The following is an 18391-nucleotide window of genomic DNA, read 5'->3' as shown; positions in this document are numbered from 1 at the left end:
CAGGTGTTTTTTTGAAGGATGTGTGAGAAATACACAAAAAAACAGATGAGAAGTTTTTATCAAGGGTTAAGGCATGTGTACAAGTAGGAAGATCGAAGAGGAATGTTTCCCAGTGAAGGTCGATCTGCAGCAAGGGTGTGTGATGTCACCATGGTTGTTTAATTTGTTTACAGAGAGGGTGGAAAATGGTAGAGTTTTGGAGAGATGCAAGCATGCAGTCTGTTGGGGATGAGAGGGTCTGGGAAGTAAGTTGTTGTTTGCTGATGGTACAGTACTGGAAGCTGATTCCAGTAAGAAAGTGCAGAAGTTAGTGACTGAGTTTGGAAGAGTGTTTGACAGGAAAAAGTTGAGAGTAAATGTGAATACAAGCAAGGTTATTGGGTTTAGTTGGGTTGAGGGACAAGTTATTGGGATGTGAAGAAATACTTTTATAATATAAGTGGTGTTAGATTTGAATAAAATAACTGAAGACATAGTTAGTTCACATATCTTAAATAAATTTAAGAAGCTGTAAGAATAGAAAATGTTCAAGATATAATTGGGACCTAAAAGTGTAAAGGATCCTCCCCATACAGTATTTAGTTATCAATCTATCAAGGAACCATTTCTTGAAGGGATCTTGGTTTTGCTCCATGACCACTTTTCCAGGATCCCTTGCAGCTTTAAGGGTGTACTACTTTCAGTACTGTGCAATGATGGACTCCTGAGTGACAAGTTCTTCAATGAGACTTTACTCCATTTTAAATAAAGATGATAGTACAGCCTTGCCAAAGGTAAATTTTCAGTTGCGGTGTAACCACAGGCAGGCTGAGTCCAATAACACTCCTAACTATGTAAGTACAAGTGCCAAAGACTGACTGCAACCTTGAGGATGTGGTCAGATTTTTCCTTGAAATTTGTTACATCAAATCTACAACTTTCTCTTAAAACTAGTCTGTTCAATAATCACTGTAATCTTCTTTAGTGTCTTATTCATTGGCTTTGTTAGTGAAACTTACATCTTCAATTCTCATTAATCTCCTTGATGTTAACATAAGGAAGTGCCAATAGGTTATATCTGATATTCGTTAATTTCCATCATATTACAGAGAAGTCCTATCCTAACAGACTTCATAGCAACAAAATTTGGCTGCAAATGGACCTTTTGAGCCCTATCAGACTAAGTCTGTGATCCAAAGCTTGAGCCTATGAAATAACAGCACATTCCAAGTTTACTTTGGCAAAGTTAGATCCATCAGATGGGGTTGGAATGTTAGAGTTCCTAACCTACTTCTAAGATGCTGGGCATCATGAGTGAGTGTAACAGCTTGTGGCTCATTCCCTCTGTGTGCATTTTTCATTTGTTAAATCACATTGAAAAGCATAGTTTTACTATTCTGTAATACTCACAGTACAATTATTTCATGGTGCAATACAATTCTTTTGTACCTTTACATCTACAAAGATAAACATTTCATACAACATTGGTGAGTAGAAATCAAGACTGTCCACCTGTCTAAGGTGAGCATGCACTTGGTCAAGACACACAAACTTTGTGGCCATGTTCTCTGTCTTTTGTTGTAACTGCAGTGACTTTTTTTTTTGCAGTTAAAAGGACTCCCTTTTTGTGATAAATTATGGAAGAGATCTTTGGTAGCAGTATTGCATGTGCCAAAAGGTCCAGAAAACACCTCAGCATGGTTCAAAAATTAAAACTGACAGAATCATGAGCATGGGAATAGTAGCTCACATCCCTGGGGATAGGGGAGAAAGAATACTTCCCACGTATTCCCTGCGTGTCGTAGAAGGCGACTAAAAGGGGAGGGAGCGGGGGGCTGGAAATCCTCCCCTCTTGTTTTTTTTTTAATTTTCCAAAAGAAGGAACAGAGAAGGGGGCCAGGTGAGGATTTTCCCTCAGAGGCCCAGTACTCTGTTCTTAACGCTACCTTGCTGATGCGGGAAATGGCGAATAGTTTGAAAAAAAAAAAAAAAAATCTCAAATAGGGATATGGGCTTAGAAAGAGAATATCTTATGATACAGTTAAAGCCAAGTAAATGAAAAAAATAGAGCACAAGATAGTGGCCCTTCCTCTTCTATTAAACTGATCAGAAAAAGGAAGCACACGGAACTTAAGAGTGCTGTGCCTCAGTGGACCAACAGCACTGTGCTGAGGGAGGTCCAGAGTATGACATGGAACTACAAATTGCAGCCACTAAATCTGAACCCAGCTGAGTTTGGCTAACCAAACATTCAAAGCCAGGCCAGGTTGGCTAAAGCATTTCTGCACTCATTGTAGCCTAATTAGCAAAAGAATAAAAAAGGAAATTATGGGGGTACTATGGAAATATTCTGCCAAAAGCTCAGAGAAATCATTCACAGCAGAACCTGTTTGAAAACGTTCCAACCGTAGAACAAGAATGAGACAGAGCTTTAAAGGCAATCCCTGCCCAATAACAGCCTGGTCAAGATGCAGCAGGATTCACTGAAACTGCTTAGAACTGACCCCGTCTTTAAGCCATAGCAGCCTGCAAGGAAGAATAGGACAAGTGAACACTCAGTAAGTGCAGTTTCCACCTACAGCTAAGCCTCCTTACCCATCATCAGGGCTTCTATCCCAGTTTCTGACCAAGCATTGATTCAGGTGACTCTAGATCCACCCTAGAAGCATCAGACTTCTGAATCAGGGTAGCCTTTGTTACTCACTAAACATCAAGAGAGCCTTAAGGAATAATCTAGAGCATCATATCATTGCCAGACCATTATAAATTATTACATTTACACCATAAACATTAAACAACAATATCATCTACTGGATGTTTTCATGTCTCTGTTAAGTATCACACATGATTATCTTTCCAGAAATGAGTGAAAAGCATCAAGTTGTGAATTCCTGATGCCTCTATCAAAAAATTTGGGATGAAAAAGAATTTGGCCTCTAAAGTACCATCATTCTGCATGAATATTTTGTTCTTGCAATGCATTTAAAGAAAGTTATCTACCAAACTGCTGACTAATAGGTCAAGCACATTAAAATAATTCAAATATTCAATAAATTTTCAGAAGAGTATGAAGGAGCAGTTGATATCCTCAAGGGATGTCACAAACAAAGTCAATTTGTAAATAAAAGGAGTTTTACTTAGTCCAACAGATAAAGCTGAAGAAACCAGCATCAAAGAAGATACAGTCACCTTCATTGCCTGACAAACCAAGAGATAGCAGTTACCAATTATCAAGATTATTCAAAAAACCATCAACCACTACCTTCATACCTAAATAAGATTTTAAATGATGATACAAAGACAATGTTTAAGTTACCAAAACCTATGTCAAAGGGAATGGTATTTCCCTCTGGCATGACCATGATACAAAAGGAGTGCTACATTTCTCAAACCACAGCAGTTTTACACCATTTGGTTTCATTCCACATGTTAAGGCTAGATTCGATTAATCTAAGTTAAGCTATGCTTGAACAGGGTTTGGTAAGCTAAGGTTGACTTTACTAGGTTGGGTTTGATAAAAAAAAAAAAAAGGTGGTAGTGGGGACAAACTGATTATAGGACAAACTAGCAAGCAAAGACTCTGGACAAGCTCTGCCCTAAGGTGAAAGGAAAATGAGGTAAAATCAAAATAATTACTCCGGATAAGTACAACCTTCGTCATCAACAAGCTAATTCCAATACAAGACCTGTACCTTATCAAGCAATCACACTAAACCATGCAAATGCATTTACCCTATTAGGATATCAAAAACGTCAAGATTGAGATGCAAAAATTAAGAAAACCCAAAAAATCAAGAGAAAAAATTGATCTTTTTTTTGTAAATAAAATCCATAACACAGTTCAACTGGGTAATGCAGCAACTAAATCTGCACATAGCCATTCTGCATCCCTTAAGCATTTCCCTAATGTATAAGCAAGGGTGGAAGCCATGCCACCTACTGTCAGAATTGTATCATACATAGCAATCTCTTGAAGAGATAATAGGACAACAAAATAAAAATTGGCCAAAAGAAATGATACTCACTGTAAAATACTTGACACTTTTCAATGAAGGTAACAAGTAAAGTATTTTGCCAAACTTCATTCAAATCTGCAACCAAAGTCTGAGTAGCCTTGGTCATGCTCTATGGTGTGATCTTGATCTAAAATGAAGGATGTCAACAATCCAAATTTTGACATGCTGGAATGCAAAGTAGAGAATCCATCAAATACAGCACACTGTCACTACTTAAGCTGGTGAATGAAGCTACAGATTTCATAGAAATAAATGGAGAATGGCTGTTCATAATTTCCTCATATAATGCTCTCCTGGACTAACCACAAAAAAATGTGGATCCCAAAATCAAACACAGTAAGTGACATAAAATTTCCATACAACAGTCATGATAGAATTACTAAATGTACTTTGAAGCCAATACATGTTTGACAACTAGATGAAAAGTGGACCCAAAATTAAATGGGTTCAATCCCAAGGCCAATCAATCTTTCCATTCTCACAACAGAGACAAGATCAATTCTACAGCCAAGCACAGCTGAAAGTTACTTATGAGTGCACAAAGTTGGTCATACAGCAACAACTAAGACCCTACACTATGCTAACCTTGCTCAATGGAAAGATTTTTAACCAAGAGGAAAAGGAAAAGATGTAATGGATGTTAAAAGTTTAGATTCTCAGTCCTGCTGCTGTGCTATTCTTGGAGCATCTAATGGCAAAATGAAGGTTATGAGTAGTGGTGCCTCTTTCAAATAAGGTACCCTTTCCACATAAGTGTGTCGTTGTGGCTTATCAAGGTTCCCATATTTTTGTATGAGGATACAAGGCCTGTGATCGGCCCTTATAAGAAACCACGAAGGATGGAAAGAAAGGTGGAAGGAAGAAAGTAAGTAGTTACCTACATATGATTAACTACGATGAGATACTGCCGTGAGGCATGACTGGTATGTAAAATTCACTGTGTACTCAGCTTGTTTCACAATACTAATGTTTTCTCGGCCACAAACACTGTGAATTTGTTGGGTTTTCTAGTATTCACTTAAAAGTTTTAGAGCTCATTCATTACAAATTTCTTATTTCACTATGATATTTCTTTAATACAACACTGAAAGGTCTACTTTTCCTGTTGGGCTCTCAAATAATTTAGTATTATCTTTTGAAATATTCCTCAAAAGTCTTATACACCTGATCATTGTTCTTTTCATATTTTGAGATCTTCAATTCTAGGATGTTTCACTTATTTCCTCTAACCTGCTACTAAGCATAAATCATCCTGTGTCTCTCTAGTCTCTTTTCTGAACACTACACTTCAAACTCTTTCAATCTCTAATGATATTTCATGTGCTTCATTCCTGCATTCTTACTTGTAAATTGCTTCTGAAATCTCTCCAGCTTACTAATTCTGCTTCTGTAGTTGAGAATATACAAATAAATGTAAAAAATCTGGGGAGCTGGACAAAGCTGGTTTTTAGCTTAATGAATTTCTGAAAGTGTTTAATTCTTATTTCATACGGTATCTAAATGCTTCTTCCATCTGGGCATAGTATAAGAAACAAATATAAGAAACAGCCTTAATTACACATGTCTACTCTTTAGCTGTCATGCATAATGTACTGAAACCAAAGCTTAAAATTCACAGATAAGTCCAACAAACTATTCTATGGTTTACCATGATCATTGCTTATGACCTCATTCAGCCTATAGACAGCATGCCACTCCCTATAAATCATGTCAGTCCAATTCATTCTATCCCATGCATGCTGTTCAAGCATGCTACTCCCTATAAATCATGTCAGTCCAATTCATTCTATTCCATGCATGCTGTTCATCCTTTTGAATCAATCTAGGATCCAACGCCCTTCAGGCCCATTAACTCTATCTTTCTAACTCTTTGATCCCTCCTTCACCATTCATGCCTAAACTTGGCACACAGAACCTCTTATCAACCTTCTATGGCAACCACTCACCCACTTCCAATCCCACTTGCACACGTCTTACTGGCATAAACTCCTTGCAGCATTTAATAACTTCATTTTACCCACATGCTTGTGGCATCTCTCACAAGGCCTCTCTCTCAAAATCATTATACATTTTCTCAATATCTATAATGCCATAAATAATTCACTCTCTTTCTCCAAGTACTTCTCACACATATTCTTTGTAGCATATACCTGGTCCACATATCCTCTACTTCTGCTCCTATCCAGTCAGATGTTCTGAGCATACTAACACCTTCTCAATCACCACGCTCCATATACATATCAAATTTGTACTCTGTAATCATAGCATTCACTTTTTTCCTTATGTCATTATATGAGGGTACCATACATGCATTCTGCTAGCACTCAGGTATTCAACTCCAGACAAACACCGAATTATCTGAATAAACAATCAACGATACTGTCTTCCCCTTTACTGATAAACTTAACTACATCCTTATCACTCCTGCTGCATTTCCATACCTCATCCTAATTGAGGTTTTCACTACCTGCTCTTTTTACTGTACCATTTGCTAGTAATCACTCACTTTGCATATCATTTTGTGCAAGCACACCATATCCTCCACCTTATTCATCTAACATGCACACCATATCCTCCACCTTATTCATCTAACATAAAAGTCACTAAACTTTTCATAAAAAGCCCAAAAATTCAAAAGCAAATCCCTACAAATCAGTTTTCATAAATTCATTTTGAAGTTTGAAATAAAATGCAAATACCACACAAGACAATAATCATGTCTGAATCTAATATGAGAGATGTGTCGATTTCTCATTAACTTCTATTTTTTTGTGAAGAAACTTTCAAGAATTTGTCCTTCAATGTATCAATATATAAAAACAGACATTTAATATCACCTAGCTTTCAATGACACTGATGAGCCTGTTTCTTGGTGGCCTCGATGACAGCTTCTAGTTCAAGACATATATTCCACATACCTTGCTCACACATGCAAGTGATAACAAAAAATGAAATGTGTTCTCTGGCAAATGCCTTCATTTTTGGATATGCACTTTCTGGTAATATGAAAGAAAATTCAGTAGGATTTCCTTCTTTACAAAATGATTTCTCACCATCAGCTAAATCCATTTGTTAACCTCCTTGTTAATATTATGTAATTATGAAACACAAGTACACCACCAATTTTCCGGCACTCTTGGTTCCAAAGCCTTGCCAAATTAACCATTTTGCCTGACCAATCGTAGTCATGTAATAATAATTCATCAACACACCTCTAACCCACTAATTATACATCTCCCATGTGTCTAAAGTATACCAAGGACTGCTAGAAATTTAAATGAAACCAATATTAAATGTAAATTAAATCAATAAATGAAGTAAATTATGCACCTGCTCAGGACTGAGGTGCTTGTCAGCTACAAGTTTCACAAATTCGTCTACATACTCAGCAGCTCCTTCCTGGTTTGCAGACCGCTTTTCTCCTCACACTTTGTTCATGGAAATTCCATGATGCTTCTTGAATCTTTGAATCCAACCTTCACTATAGTCACACTCATGTTGTAATTTAAGTTCTTTATGGAACAAGTTAGCCTAGTCCATTATCATGCTACCTGACAAGTCTACTCCATCACTCTGACGCTGTCGAAACCATTCCATCATCACTCGATCATGCTCAGTGCTCTTACCATATTTCATAGTTTTTCTAATCATCATTTGCTTCTTGGAATAGCTGTCTGCATAGAATTTCAATATTTTCTCCCTTGCTTTTTTATATCATAAACAGTTGATAAACCAATACTGTCGATGTCACACAGCTTACACACTGAAACACCACGGTCCATTTTTTCAACAGTTCTACTTTATCTTGGATTGACATGGACTGGTGTGTATGTCTGACACCACGACTGACACTTCTTATGTCTTAGAAGCCATAGCTTGGGTTAAATTCAAGCAAAATAAGCTAAGAATCTCACAGAATTGCAGTATCACCACAAACAAGTGCAGTGTAAAGAATGTAAATAAGCGCATCCTACACACAACATCATCTGTGGCCTCCCAGTAAACTAGTCTGGTGGCCATAGTAATTTCAAGTTCCCTTCATGTAATTTTGTCCGGACTAAAGAGGGTGCCGAACCATCAGTTGCCGGAAAATTAGTGGTGTACCTGTAATAAAATTTACTTAGCTTTGAAAATCTCAAAACCTATCATTAAAGTTATGTTGTAATGATTTAATCACATCAACACAGCACTTTTTGAAAAACTAAAGGGCATAGCACTTAGGAAATTCTGAAGCACGTAAAATATGAGACATTACCTACTCTTAAATGTTTTCTGAAATCACACTCTAACCCTTTCACTCCTCTATGAGACATGTTATGAAGCTACTACTTCATGTGTCATATTAAGTTTTACTGGCTTCTGCCATCATTCAAATCCCAGCTAATGTTTGCTTCCACCAGTTACCCACACTTGTCTATGGATACAGACCATCACAACAGAAAAAAATATAAGGCATCTCAGCCCACCACAGATTATCATGGACAGTGCACATATGTCATCTGGTCATGATGCTACATGTATACACTAACTATAGTAGCTAATTCTAGAGTAAAAGAAACAATATCTGTATTATTAGTGTTGAAAGTTTTGGTGAAAAGAAAGTTATAGTCATTCATTCACATAAACAAACTGTTAGGTACATATGTATGTAACAAATATATGTAAAAAAAAATATGTAAATGTAAAAGAAATACTTAAAACTTGTTATGTGAAATCATGACTTCTGTGATATTAGGTGTATTTATATTGAAAACAAGCCTAGACAAACCAAAATGACTGCATCCTAACATGGATAACTTGGCCCCATCCCCATCCACTCTACACTAACAAAGATGAAAGTATGCTTCTTTTTTCATATCACTTTCCATAATAAAAAAAAGTGTAGAACAGACATTATTATCATAATTATCATTATTATCATCATTATCATTATAATTGTTTGCCGCTTTACGTGTCAGCAAGGCTGCACCAGGAAACACGAAAAGTGGCCCATCCACTCGTACACACACACACACGCACACACATATATATATTATATACTATATATCATACTATTCACCATTTCTCGCGATATATATACATATTTTTTTTTTGCTTTGTCACTGTCTCCCGCGTTTGCAAGGTAGCGCAAGGAAACAGAAGAAAGAAATGGCCCAACCCACCCCCATACACATGTATATACATACACGTCCACACACGCAAATATACATACCTACACAGCTTTCCATGGTTTACCCCAGACGCTTCACATGCCCTGATTCAATCCACTGACAGCACGTCAACCCCGGTATACCACATAGATCCAATTCACTCTATTCCTTGACCGCCTTTCACCCTCCTGCATGTTCAGGCCCTGATCACTCAAAATCTTTTTCACTCCATCTTTCCACCTCCAATTTGGTCTCCCACTTCTCCTCGTTCCCTCCACCTCAGACACATATATCCTCTTGGTCAATCTTTCCTCACTCATTCTCTCCATGTGCCCAAACCATTTCAAAACACCCTCTTCTGCTCTCTCAACCACGTTCTTTTTATTTCCACACATCTCTCTTACCCTTACATTACTTACTCGATCAAACCAACTCACATAACATATTGTCCTCAAACATCTCATTTCCAGCACATCCACCCTCCTGCGCACAATTCTATCCACATCCCACACCTCGCAACCATAAAACACTATTGGAACCACTATTCCTTCAAACATACCCATTTTTGCTTTCGGAGATAATGTTCTCGACTTCCACACATTCTTCAAGGCTCCCAGGATTTTCACCCCCTCCCCCACCCTATGATTCACTTCCACTTCCATGGTTCCATCCGCTGCCAGATCCACTCCCAGATATCTAAAACACTTTACTTCCTCCAGTTTTTCTCCATTCAAACTTACCTCCCAATTGACTTGACCCTCAACCCTACTGTACCTAATAACCTTGCTCTTATTCACATTTACTCTTAACTTTCTTTTTTCACACACTTTACCAAACTCAGTCACCAGCTTCTGCAGTTTCTCACATGAATCAGCCACCTGCGCTGTATCATCAGCGAACAACAACTGACTCACTTCCCAAGCTCTCTCATCCCCAACAGACTTCATACTTGCCCCTCTTTCCAAAACTCTTGCATTCACCTCCCTAACAACCCCATCCACAAACAAATTAAACAACCATGGAGACATCACACACCCCTGCCGCAAACCTACATTCACTGAGAACCAATCACTTTCCTCTCTTCCTACACGTACACATGCCTTACATCCTTGATAAAAACTTTTCACTGCTTCTAACAACTTGCCTCCCACACCATATATTCTTAGTACCTTCCACAGAGCATCTCTATCAACTCTATCATATGCCTTCTCCAGATCCATAAATGCTACATACAAATCCATTTGCTTTTCTAAGTATTTCTCACAAACATTCTTCAAAGCAAACACCTGATCCACACATCCTCTACCACTTCTGAAACCACATATATATATATATATATATATATATATATATATATATATATATATATATATATATAAACAAAATAGGATAGGGGAGAAAGGGGACAAAGAATACTTCCCACGCATTCCTCACGTGTCGTACAAGGCGACTAAAGGGGGCGGGAGCGGGGGGGTGAGACACCCTCCCCTCTTTGTATTTCTAACTTTGTAAAAGGGGAAACACACGAAGGAGTCACGGGGGAAGTGCTCATCCTCCTCGAAGGCTCAGATTGGGGTGTCTAAATGTGTGTGATGTAACCAAGATGAGAAAAAAGGAGAGATAGGTAGTATGTTTGAGGAAAGGAACCTGGATGTTTTGGCTCTGAGTGAAATGAAGCTCAAGGGTAAAGGGGAAGAGTGGTTTGGGAATGTCTTGGGAGTAAAGTCAGGGGTTAGTGAGAGGACAAGAGCAAGGGAAGGAGTAGCACTACTCCTGAAACAGGAGTGGTGGGAGTATGTGTTAGAGTGTAAGAAAGTAAACTCTAGATTGATATGGGTAAAGCAGAAAGTTGATGGAGAAAGATGGGTCATTATTGGTGCATATACACCTGGGCATGAGAAGAAAGATCATGAGAGGCAAGTGTTTTGGGAGCAGCTGAATGAGTGTGTTAGTGGTTTTGATGCACGAGACCGGGTTATAGTGATGGGTGATTTGAATGTAAAGGTGAGTAATATGGCAGTTGAGGGAATAATTGGTATACATGGGGTGTTCAATGTTGTGAATGGAAATGGTGAAGAGCTTGTACATCTATGTGCTGAAAAAGGACTGGTGATTGGGAATACCTGGTTTAAAGAGAGAGATATACATAAGTATACATATGTAAGTAGGAGAGATGGCCAGAGAGTGTTATTGGATTACGTCTTAATTGATAGGCGCGCGAAAGAAAGACTTCTGGATGTTAATGTGCTGAGAGGTGCAACTGGAGGGATGTCTGATCATTATCTTGTGGAGGCGAAGGTGAAGATTTGTAGAGGTTTTCAGAAAAGAATGGGTGAAGAGAGTGGTAACAGTAAGTGAGCTTGGGAAGGAGGCTTGTGTGAGGAAGTACCAGGAGAGACTGAGTACAGAATGGAAAAAGGTGAGAACAAAGGAGGTAAGGGGAGTGGGGGAGGAATGGGATGTATTTAGGGAAGTAGTGATGGCTTGGACAAAAGATGCTTGCGGCATGAGAAGCGTGGGAGGTGGGCAGATTAGAAAGGGTAGTGAGTGGTGGGACGAAGAAGTAAGATTATTAGTGAAAGAGAAGAGAGAGGTATTTGGTCAATTTTTGCAGGGAAATAATGCAAATGAGTGGGAGATGTATAAAAGAAAGAGGCAGGAAGTCAAGAGAAAGGTGTAAGAGGTGAAAAAGAGGGCAAATGAGAGTTGGGGTGAGAGAGTATCATTAAATTTTAGGGAGAATAAAAAGATGTTTTGGAAGAAGGTAAATAAAGTGCGTAAGACAAGGGAACAAATGGGAACTTCAGTGAAGGGGGCTAATGGGGAGGTGATAACAAGTAGTGGTGATGTGAGAAGGAGATGTAGTGAGTATTTTGAAGGTCTGTTGAATGTGTTTGATGATAGAGTGGCAGATATAGGGTGTTTTGGTCAAGGTGGTGTGCAAAGTGAGAGGGATAGGGAGGATGATTTGGTAAACAGAGAAGAGGTAGTAAAAGCTTTGCGGAAGATGAAAGCTGGCAAGGCAGCGAGTTTCATTGCAGTGGAATTTATCAAAAAAGGGGGTGACTATCGTTGACTGATTGGTAAGGTTATTTAATGTATGTATGATTCATGGTGAGGTGCCTGAGGATTGGCAGAATGCTTGCATAGTGCCATTGTACAAAGGCAAAGGGGACAAAGGTAAGTGCTCAAATTACAGAGGTATAAGTTTGTTGAGTATTCCTGGGAAATTATATGGCAGGGTACTGATTGAGAGAGTGAAGGCATGTACAGAGCATGAGATTGGGGAAGAGCAGTGTGGTTTCAGAAGTGGTAGAGGATGTGTGGATCAGGTGTTTGCTTTGAAGAATGTATGTGAGAAATACTTAGAAAAACAAATGGATTTGTATGTAGCATTTATGGATCTGGAGAAGGCATATGATAGAGTTGATAGAGATGCTCTGTGGAAGGTATTAAGAATATATGGTGTGGGAGGCAAGTTCTTAGAAGCAGTGAAAAGTTTTTATCGAGGATGTAAGGCATGTGTACGTGTAGGAAGAGAGGAAAGTGATTGGTTCTCAGTGAATGTAGGTTTGCGGCAGGGGTGTGTGATGTCTCCATGGTTGTTTAATTTGTTTATGGATGGGGTTGTTAGGCAGGTAAATGCAACAGTTTTGGAAAGAGGGGCAAGTATGCAGCCTGTTGTGGATGAGAGAGCTTGGGAAGTGAGTCAGTTGTTGTTCGCTGATGATACAGCACTAGTGGCTGATTCATGTGAGAAGCTGCAGAAGCTGGTGACTGAGTTTGGTGACGTGTGTGAAAGAAGAAAGTTGAGAGTAAATGTGAATAAGAGCAAGGTTATTAGGTACAGTAGGGTTGAGGGTCAAGTCAATTGGGAGGTAAGTTTGAATGGAGAAAAACTGGAAGAAGTGAAGTGCATAGATATCTGGGAGTGGATTTGGCAGCGGATGGAACCATGGAAGCGGAAGTGAATCATAGGGTAGGGGAGGGGGCAAAAATTCTAGGAGCCTTGAAGAATGTGTGGAAGTCGAGAACAATATCTCGGAAAGACAAAATGGGCACGTTTGAAGGAATAGTGGTTCCAACAATCTTGTATGGTTGCGAGGTGTGGGCTATGGACAGAGTTGTGCACAAGAGGGTGGATGTGCTGGAAATGAGATATTTGAGGACAATATATGGTGTGAGGTGGTTTGATCGAGTGATAATAGGGTAAGGGAGATGTGTGGTAATAAAAAGAGTGTGGTTGAGAGAGCAAAAGAGGGTGTTTTGAAATGGTTTGGTCACATGGAGGGAATGAGTCAGGAAAGATTGACAAAGAGGATATATGTGTCTCAGGTGGAGGAAACGAGGAGAAATGGGAGACCAAATTGGAGGTGGAAAGATGGAGTGAAAAAGATTTTGAGTGATTGGGGCCTGAACATGCAGGAGGGTGAAAGGCGTGCAAGGAATAGTGAATTGGAAAGATGTGGTATACCGGGGTCGACATGCTGTCAATGGATTGAACCAGGGCATGTGAAGCGTCTGGGGTAAACCATGGAAAGTTCTGTGGGGCCTGGATGTGGAAAGGGAGCTGTGGTTTCGGTGCATTATTACATGACAGCTAGAGACTGAGTGTGAACGAATGGGGCCTTTTTGTCTTCCTAGCGCTACCTCGTGCACAGGAGGGGGAGGGGGTTGTTATTTCATGTGTGGCGGGGTGGCGATGGGAATGAATAAAGGCAGACAGTATGAATTATGTACATGTGTATATATGTATATGTCTGTGTATGTATATATATGTATACGTTGAGATGTAGAGGTATGTATATTTGCGTGTGTGGACATGTATATATATATACATTTGTATGTGGGTGGGTTGGGCCATTCTTTTGCCTGTTTCCTTGCGCACCTCGCTAACGCGGAAGACAGCGATAAAGCAAAATAAATAGATATAAATAAATATAAACAAAATAAATAATATAATGTTGACTGGTTGGTAAGGTTATTTAATGTATGTATGTCTCATGGTGAGGTGCCTGAGGATTAGCGGAATGCTTGAATAGTGCCATTGTACAAAGGCAAATGGGATAAAAGTGAGTGCTCATATTACAGATGTATAAGTTTGTTGAGTATTCCTGGGAAATTATGTGGTAGGGTATTGATTGAAAGGGTGAAGGCATGTACAGAGTGTCAGATTGGGGAAGAGCAATGTGGTTTTGAAAAGTGGTAGAGGATGTGTGGATCAGGTGTTTGCCTTGAAAAATGTATGTGACAAATACTCAGAAAAGCAAATGGATTTGTATGTAGCATTTATAGATCTGGAGAAGGCATATGAGAGAGTTGATAGAGATGCTCTGTGGAAGGTATTAAGAATATATGGTGTGGGAGGCAAGTTGTTAGAAGCAGTGAAAAGTTTTTATCGAGGATGTAAGGCATGTGAACGTGTAGGAAGAGAGGAAAGTGATTAGTTCTCAGTGAATGTAGGTTTGTGGCAGGGGTGTGTGATGTCTCCATGGTTGTTTAATTTGTTTGTGGATGGGGTTGTTAGGGAGGTGAATGCAAGAGTTTTGGAAAGAGGGGCAAGTATGCAGTCTGTTGTGGATGAGAGAGCTTGAGAAGTGAGTCAGTTATTGTTTGCTGATGATACAGCGCTTGTGGCTGATTCATGTGAGAAACTGTAGAAGCTGGTGACTGAGTTTGGTAAAGTGTGTGAAAGAAGAAAGCTGAGAGTAAATGTGAATAAGAGCAAGGTTATTAGGTACAGTAGGGTTGAAGGTCAAGTCAATTGGGAGGTAAGTTTGAATGGAGAAAAACTGGAGGAACTGAAGCGTTTTAGATATCTGGGAGTGGATTTGGCAGCGGATGGAACCAATGGAAGCAGAAGTGAATCATAGGGTGGGGGAGGCAGCAAAAGTTCAGGGAGCGTTGAAAAATGTGTGGAAGTCGAGAACATTACCTCGGAAAGCAAAAATGGGTATGTTTGAAGGAATAGTGGTTCCAACAATGTTATACGGTTGCGAGGTGTGGGCTATGGATAGAGTTGTGTGCAGGAGGGTGGATGTGCTGGAAATGAGATGTTTGAGGACAATATGTGGTGTGAGATGGTTTGATCGAGTAAGTAATAATAGGGTAAGAGAGATGAGTGGTAATAAAAAAGAGTGTGGTTGAGAGAGCAGAAGAGGGAGTTTTGAAATGGTTTGGTCACATGGAGAGGATGAGTGAGAAAAGATTGACCAAGAGGATATATGTGTCAGAGGAGGAGGGAACGAGGAGAAGTGGGAGTCCAAATTGGAGGTGGAAAGATGGAGTGAAAAAGATTTTGAGTGATCGGGGCCTGAACATGCAGGAGGGTGAAAGGCGTGCAAGGAATAGAGTGAATTGGAACGATGTGGTATACCGGGGTCGAAGTGCTGTCAATTGATTGAAGCAGGGCATGTGAAGCGTCTGGAGTAAACCATGGAAAGTTGTGTGGGGCCTGGATGTGGAAAGGGAGCTGTGGTTTCGGTGTATTATTACATGACAGCTAGAGACTGAGTGTGAACGAATGTGGCCTTTGTTGTTTTTTCCTAGCGCTACCTCCCTCACATGAGGGGGAGGGGGTTGTTATTGCATGTGTGGCAGGGTGGTGATGGGAATGAATAAGGGCAGACAGTATGAATTATGTACATGCGTATATATGTATATGTCTGTGTGTGTATATATATGTATACGTCGAGACGTATAGTTATGTATATGTGCGTGTGTGGACGTTTATGTATATACATGTGTATGTGGGTGGGTTGGGCCATTTCTTTCATCTGTTTCCTTGCACTACCTCGCTCAAGTGGGAGACAGCGACAAAAAAAAATAAATATAAATTAATAATATATAAATATATATATAGGGGATGAAGAAGTAAGAGCATTAGTGAAAGAGAAGAGAGAGGCATTTGGTCAATTTTTGCAGAGAAATAATGCAAAAGAGTGGGAGATGTATAAAAGAAAGAGGCAGGAGGTCAAGAGAAATGTGCAAGAGGTGAAAAAGAGGGCAAACGAGAGTTGGGATGAGAGAGTATCATTAAATTTTAGGGAGAATAAAAAGATGTTTTGGAAAGAGGTAAATAAAGTGCGTAAGACAAGGGAATAAATGGAAACTTCAGTGAAGGGAGCTAATGGGGAGGTGATAACAAGTAGTGGTGATGTGAGGGAATGGAGTGAGTATTTTGAAGGTTTGTTGAATGTGTTTGATGATTGAGTGGCAGATATAGGGTGTTTTGGTCGAGGTGGTGTGCAAAGTGAGAGGGTTAGGGAGAATGATTTGGTAAACAGAGAAGAGGTAGTAAAAGCTTTGCAGAAGATGAAAGCCAGCAAGGCAGTGGGTTTGGATGGTATCGCAGTGGAATTTATTAAAATGGGAGTGACTGTATTGTTGACTGGTTGGTAAGGTTATTCAATGTATGTATGATTCATGGTGAGGTGTCTGAGGATTGGCGGAATGCTTGCATAGTGCCATTGTACAAAGGCAAAGGGGATAAGTGTGAGTGCTCAAATTACAGAGGTATAAGTTTGTTGAGTATTCCTGGGAAATTATATGGCAGGGTATTGACTGAGAGGGTGAAGGCATGTATAGAGCATCAGACTGGGGAAGAGCAGTGTGGTTTCAGAAGTGGTAGAGGATGTGTGGACCAGGTGTTTGCTTTAAAGAATGTATGTGAGAAATACTTAGAAAAGCAAATGCATTTGTATGTAGCATTTATAGATCTGGAGAAGGCATATGACAGAGTTGATAGAGATGCTCTGTGGAAGGTATTAGGAATATATGATGTGGGAGGCAAGTTGTTGGAAGCAGTGAAATGTTTTTATCGAGAATGTAAGGCATGTGTACGTGTGGGAAGAGAGGAAAGTGATTGGTTCTCAGTGAATGTAGGTTTGCGGCAGGGGTGTGTGATGTCTCCATGGTTGTTTAATTTGTTTATGGATGGGGTTGTTAGGGAGGTAACTGCAAGAGTTTTGGAAAGAGGGGCAAGTATGCAGTCTGTTGTGGATGAGAGAGCTTGGGAAGTGAGTCAGTTGTTGTTCGCTGATGATACAGCGCTGGTGGCTCATTCATGTGAGAAACTGCAGAAGCTGGTGACTGAGTTTGGTAAAGTGCGTGAAAGAAGAAAGTTAAGAGTAAATGTGAATAAGAGTAAGGTTATGAGGTACAGTAGGGTTGAGGGTCAAGTCAATTGGGAGGTAAGTTTGAATGGAGAAAAACTGGAGGAAGTGAAGTATTTTAAATATCTAGGAGTGGATTTGGTAGCAGATGGAACCATGGTAGCAGAAGTGAATCATAGGGTGGGGGAGGGGACGAAAGTTCTGGGAACCTTGAAGAATGTTTGGAAGTCGAGAACATTATCTCAGAAAGTAAAAATGGGTATGTTTGAAGGAATAGTGGTTCCAACAAAATTGTATGGTTGCAAGGCGTGGGCTATGGATAGAGTTGTGCGCAGGAGAGTGGATGTGCTGGAAATGAGATGTTTCAGGACAATATGTGGTGTGAGGTGGTTTGATCGAGTAAGTAATAATAGGGAAAGAGAGATGTGTGGTAATAAAAAGAGTGTGGTTGAGAGAGCAGAAGAGGGTGTTTTGAAATGGTTTGGTCACATGGAGAGAATGAGTGAGGAAAGATTGACAAAGAGGATATATGTGTCAGAGGTGGAGGGAACGAGAAGTGGGAGACCAAATTGGAGGTGGAAAGATGGAGTGAAAAAGATTTTGAGTGATTGGGGCCTGAACATGCAGGAGGGTGAAAGGCATGTAAGGAATAGAGTGAATTGGAATGATGTGGTATACCAGGGGTGACGTGCTGTCAATGGATTGAACCAAGGCATGTGAAGTGTCTGGGGTAAACCATGGAAAGTTCTGTGGGGCCTGGATGTGGAAAGGGAGCTGTGGTTTCGATGCATTATTACATGATAGCTAGAGACTGAGTGTGAAAAAATGGGGCCTTTGTTGTCTTTTCCTAGCGCTACCTCACACACATGAGGGGGGAGGGGGATGTTATTCCATGTGTGGCGAGGTGGCGATGGGAATAAATAAAGTCAGACAGTATGAATTATGTACATGTGTATATATGTATATGTCTGTGTGTGTATATATATGTATACATTGAGATGCATAGGTATGTATACTTGCGTGTGCAGACGTATATGTATATACAAGTGTATGTGGGTGGGTTGGGCCATTCTTTCGTCTGTTTCCTTGCACTACCTCGCTAACGCAGGAGACAGTGACAAAGCAAAATAAA

At 39.8% G+C, this 18391-nt stretch overlaps 1 protein-coding gene across 7 annotated transcripts in view; it reads right to left on the bottom strand.

Moving 5' to 3' along the window:
- The window catches only part of LOC139746355 (ralA-binding protein 1-like), a 248109-nt gene that overhangs the window by 198593 nt on the left and 31125 nt on the right, over nt 1-18391 (bottom strand). Inside the window, exon 2 of one of the 7 annotated variants that reach the window (XM_071657533.1) lies at nt 4005-4160. The exons of 5 other annotated variants lie outside the window; for them this stretch is intronic. In XM_071657533.1, coding sequence (XP_071513634.1) covers nt 4005-4101 — 97 coding nt within the window. In that variant the 5' untranslated portion in view covers nt 4102-4160. Of the gene's footprint in view, nt 1-4004; nt 4161-18391 lie in introns of those variants that run through there. One more of the 7 variants, XM_071657538.1, reaches the window with a different exon arrangement.

The sequence above is a fragment of the Panulirus ornatus genome, chromosome 64 (genome assembly GCF_036320965.1).
Source record: "Panulirus ornatus isolate Po-2019 chromosome 64, ASM3632096v1, whole genome shotgun sequence".
NCBI classification, from domain to species: Eukaryota; Metazoa; Arthropoda; class Malacostraca; order Decapoda; family Palinuridae; genus Panulirus; species Panulirus ornatus.
This window is presented reverse-complemented; position numbering and strand designations above follow the sequence as displayed.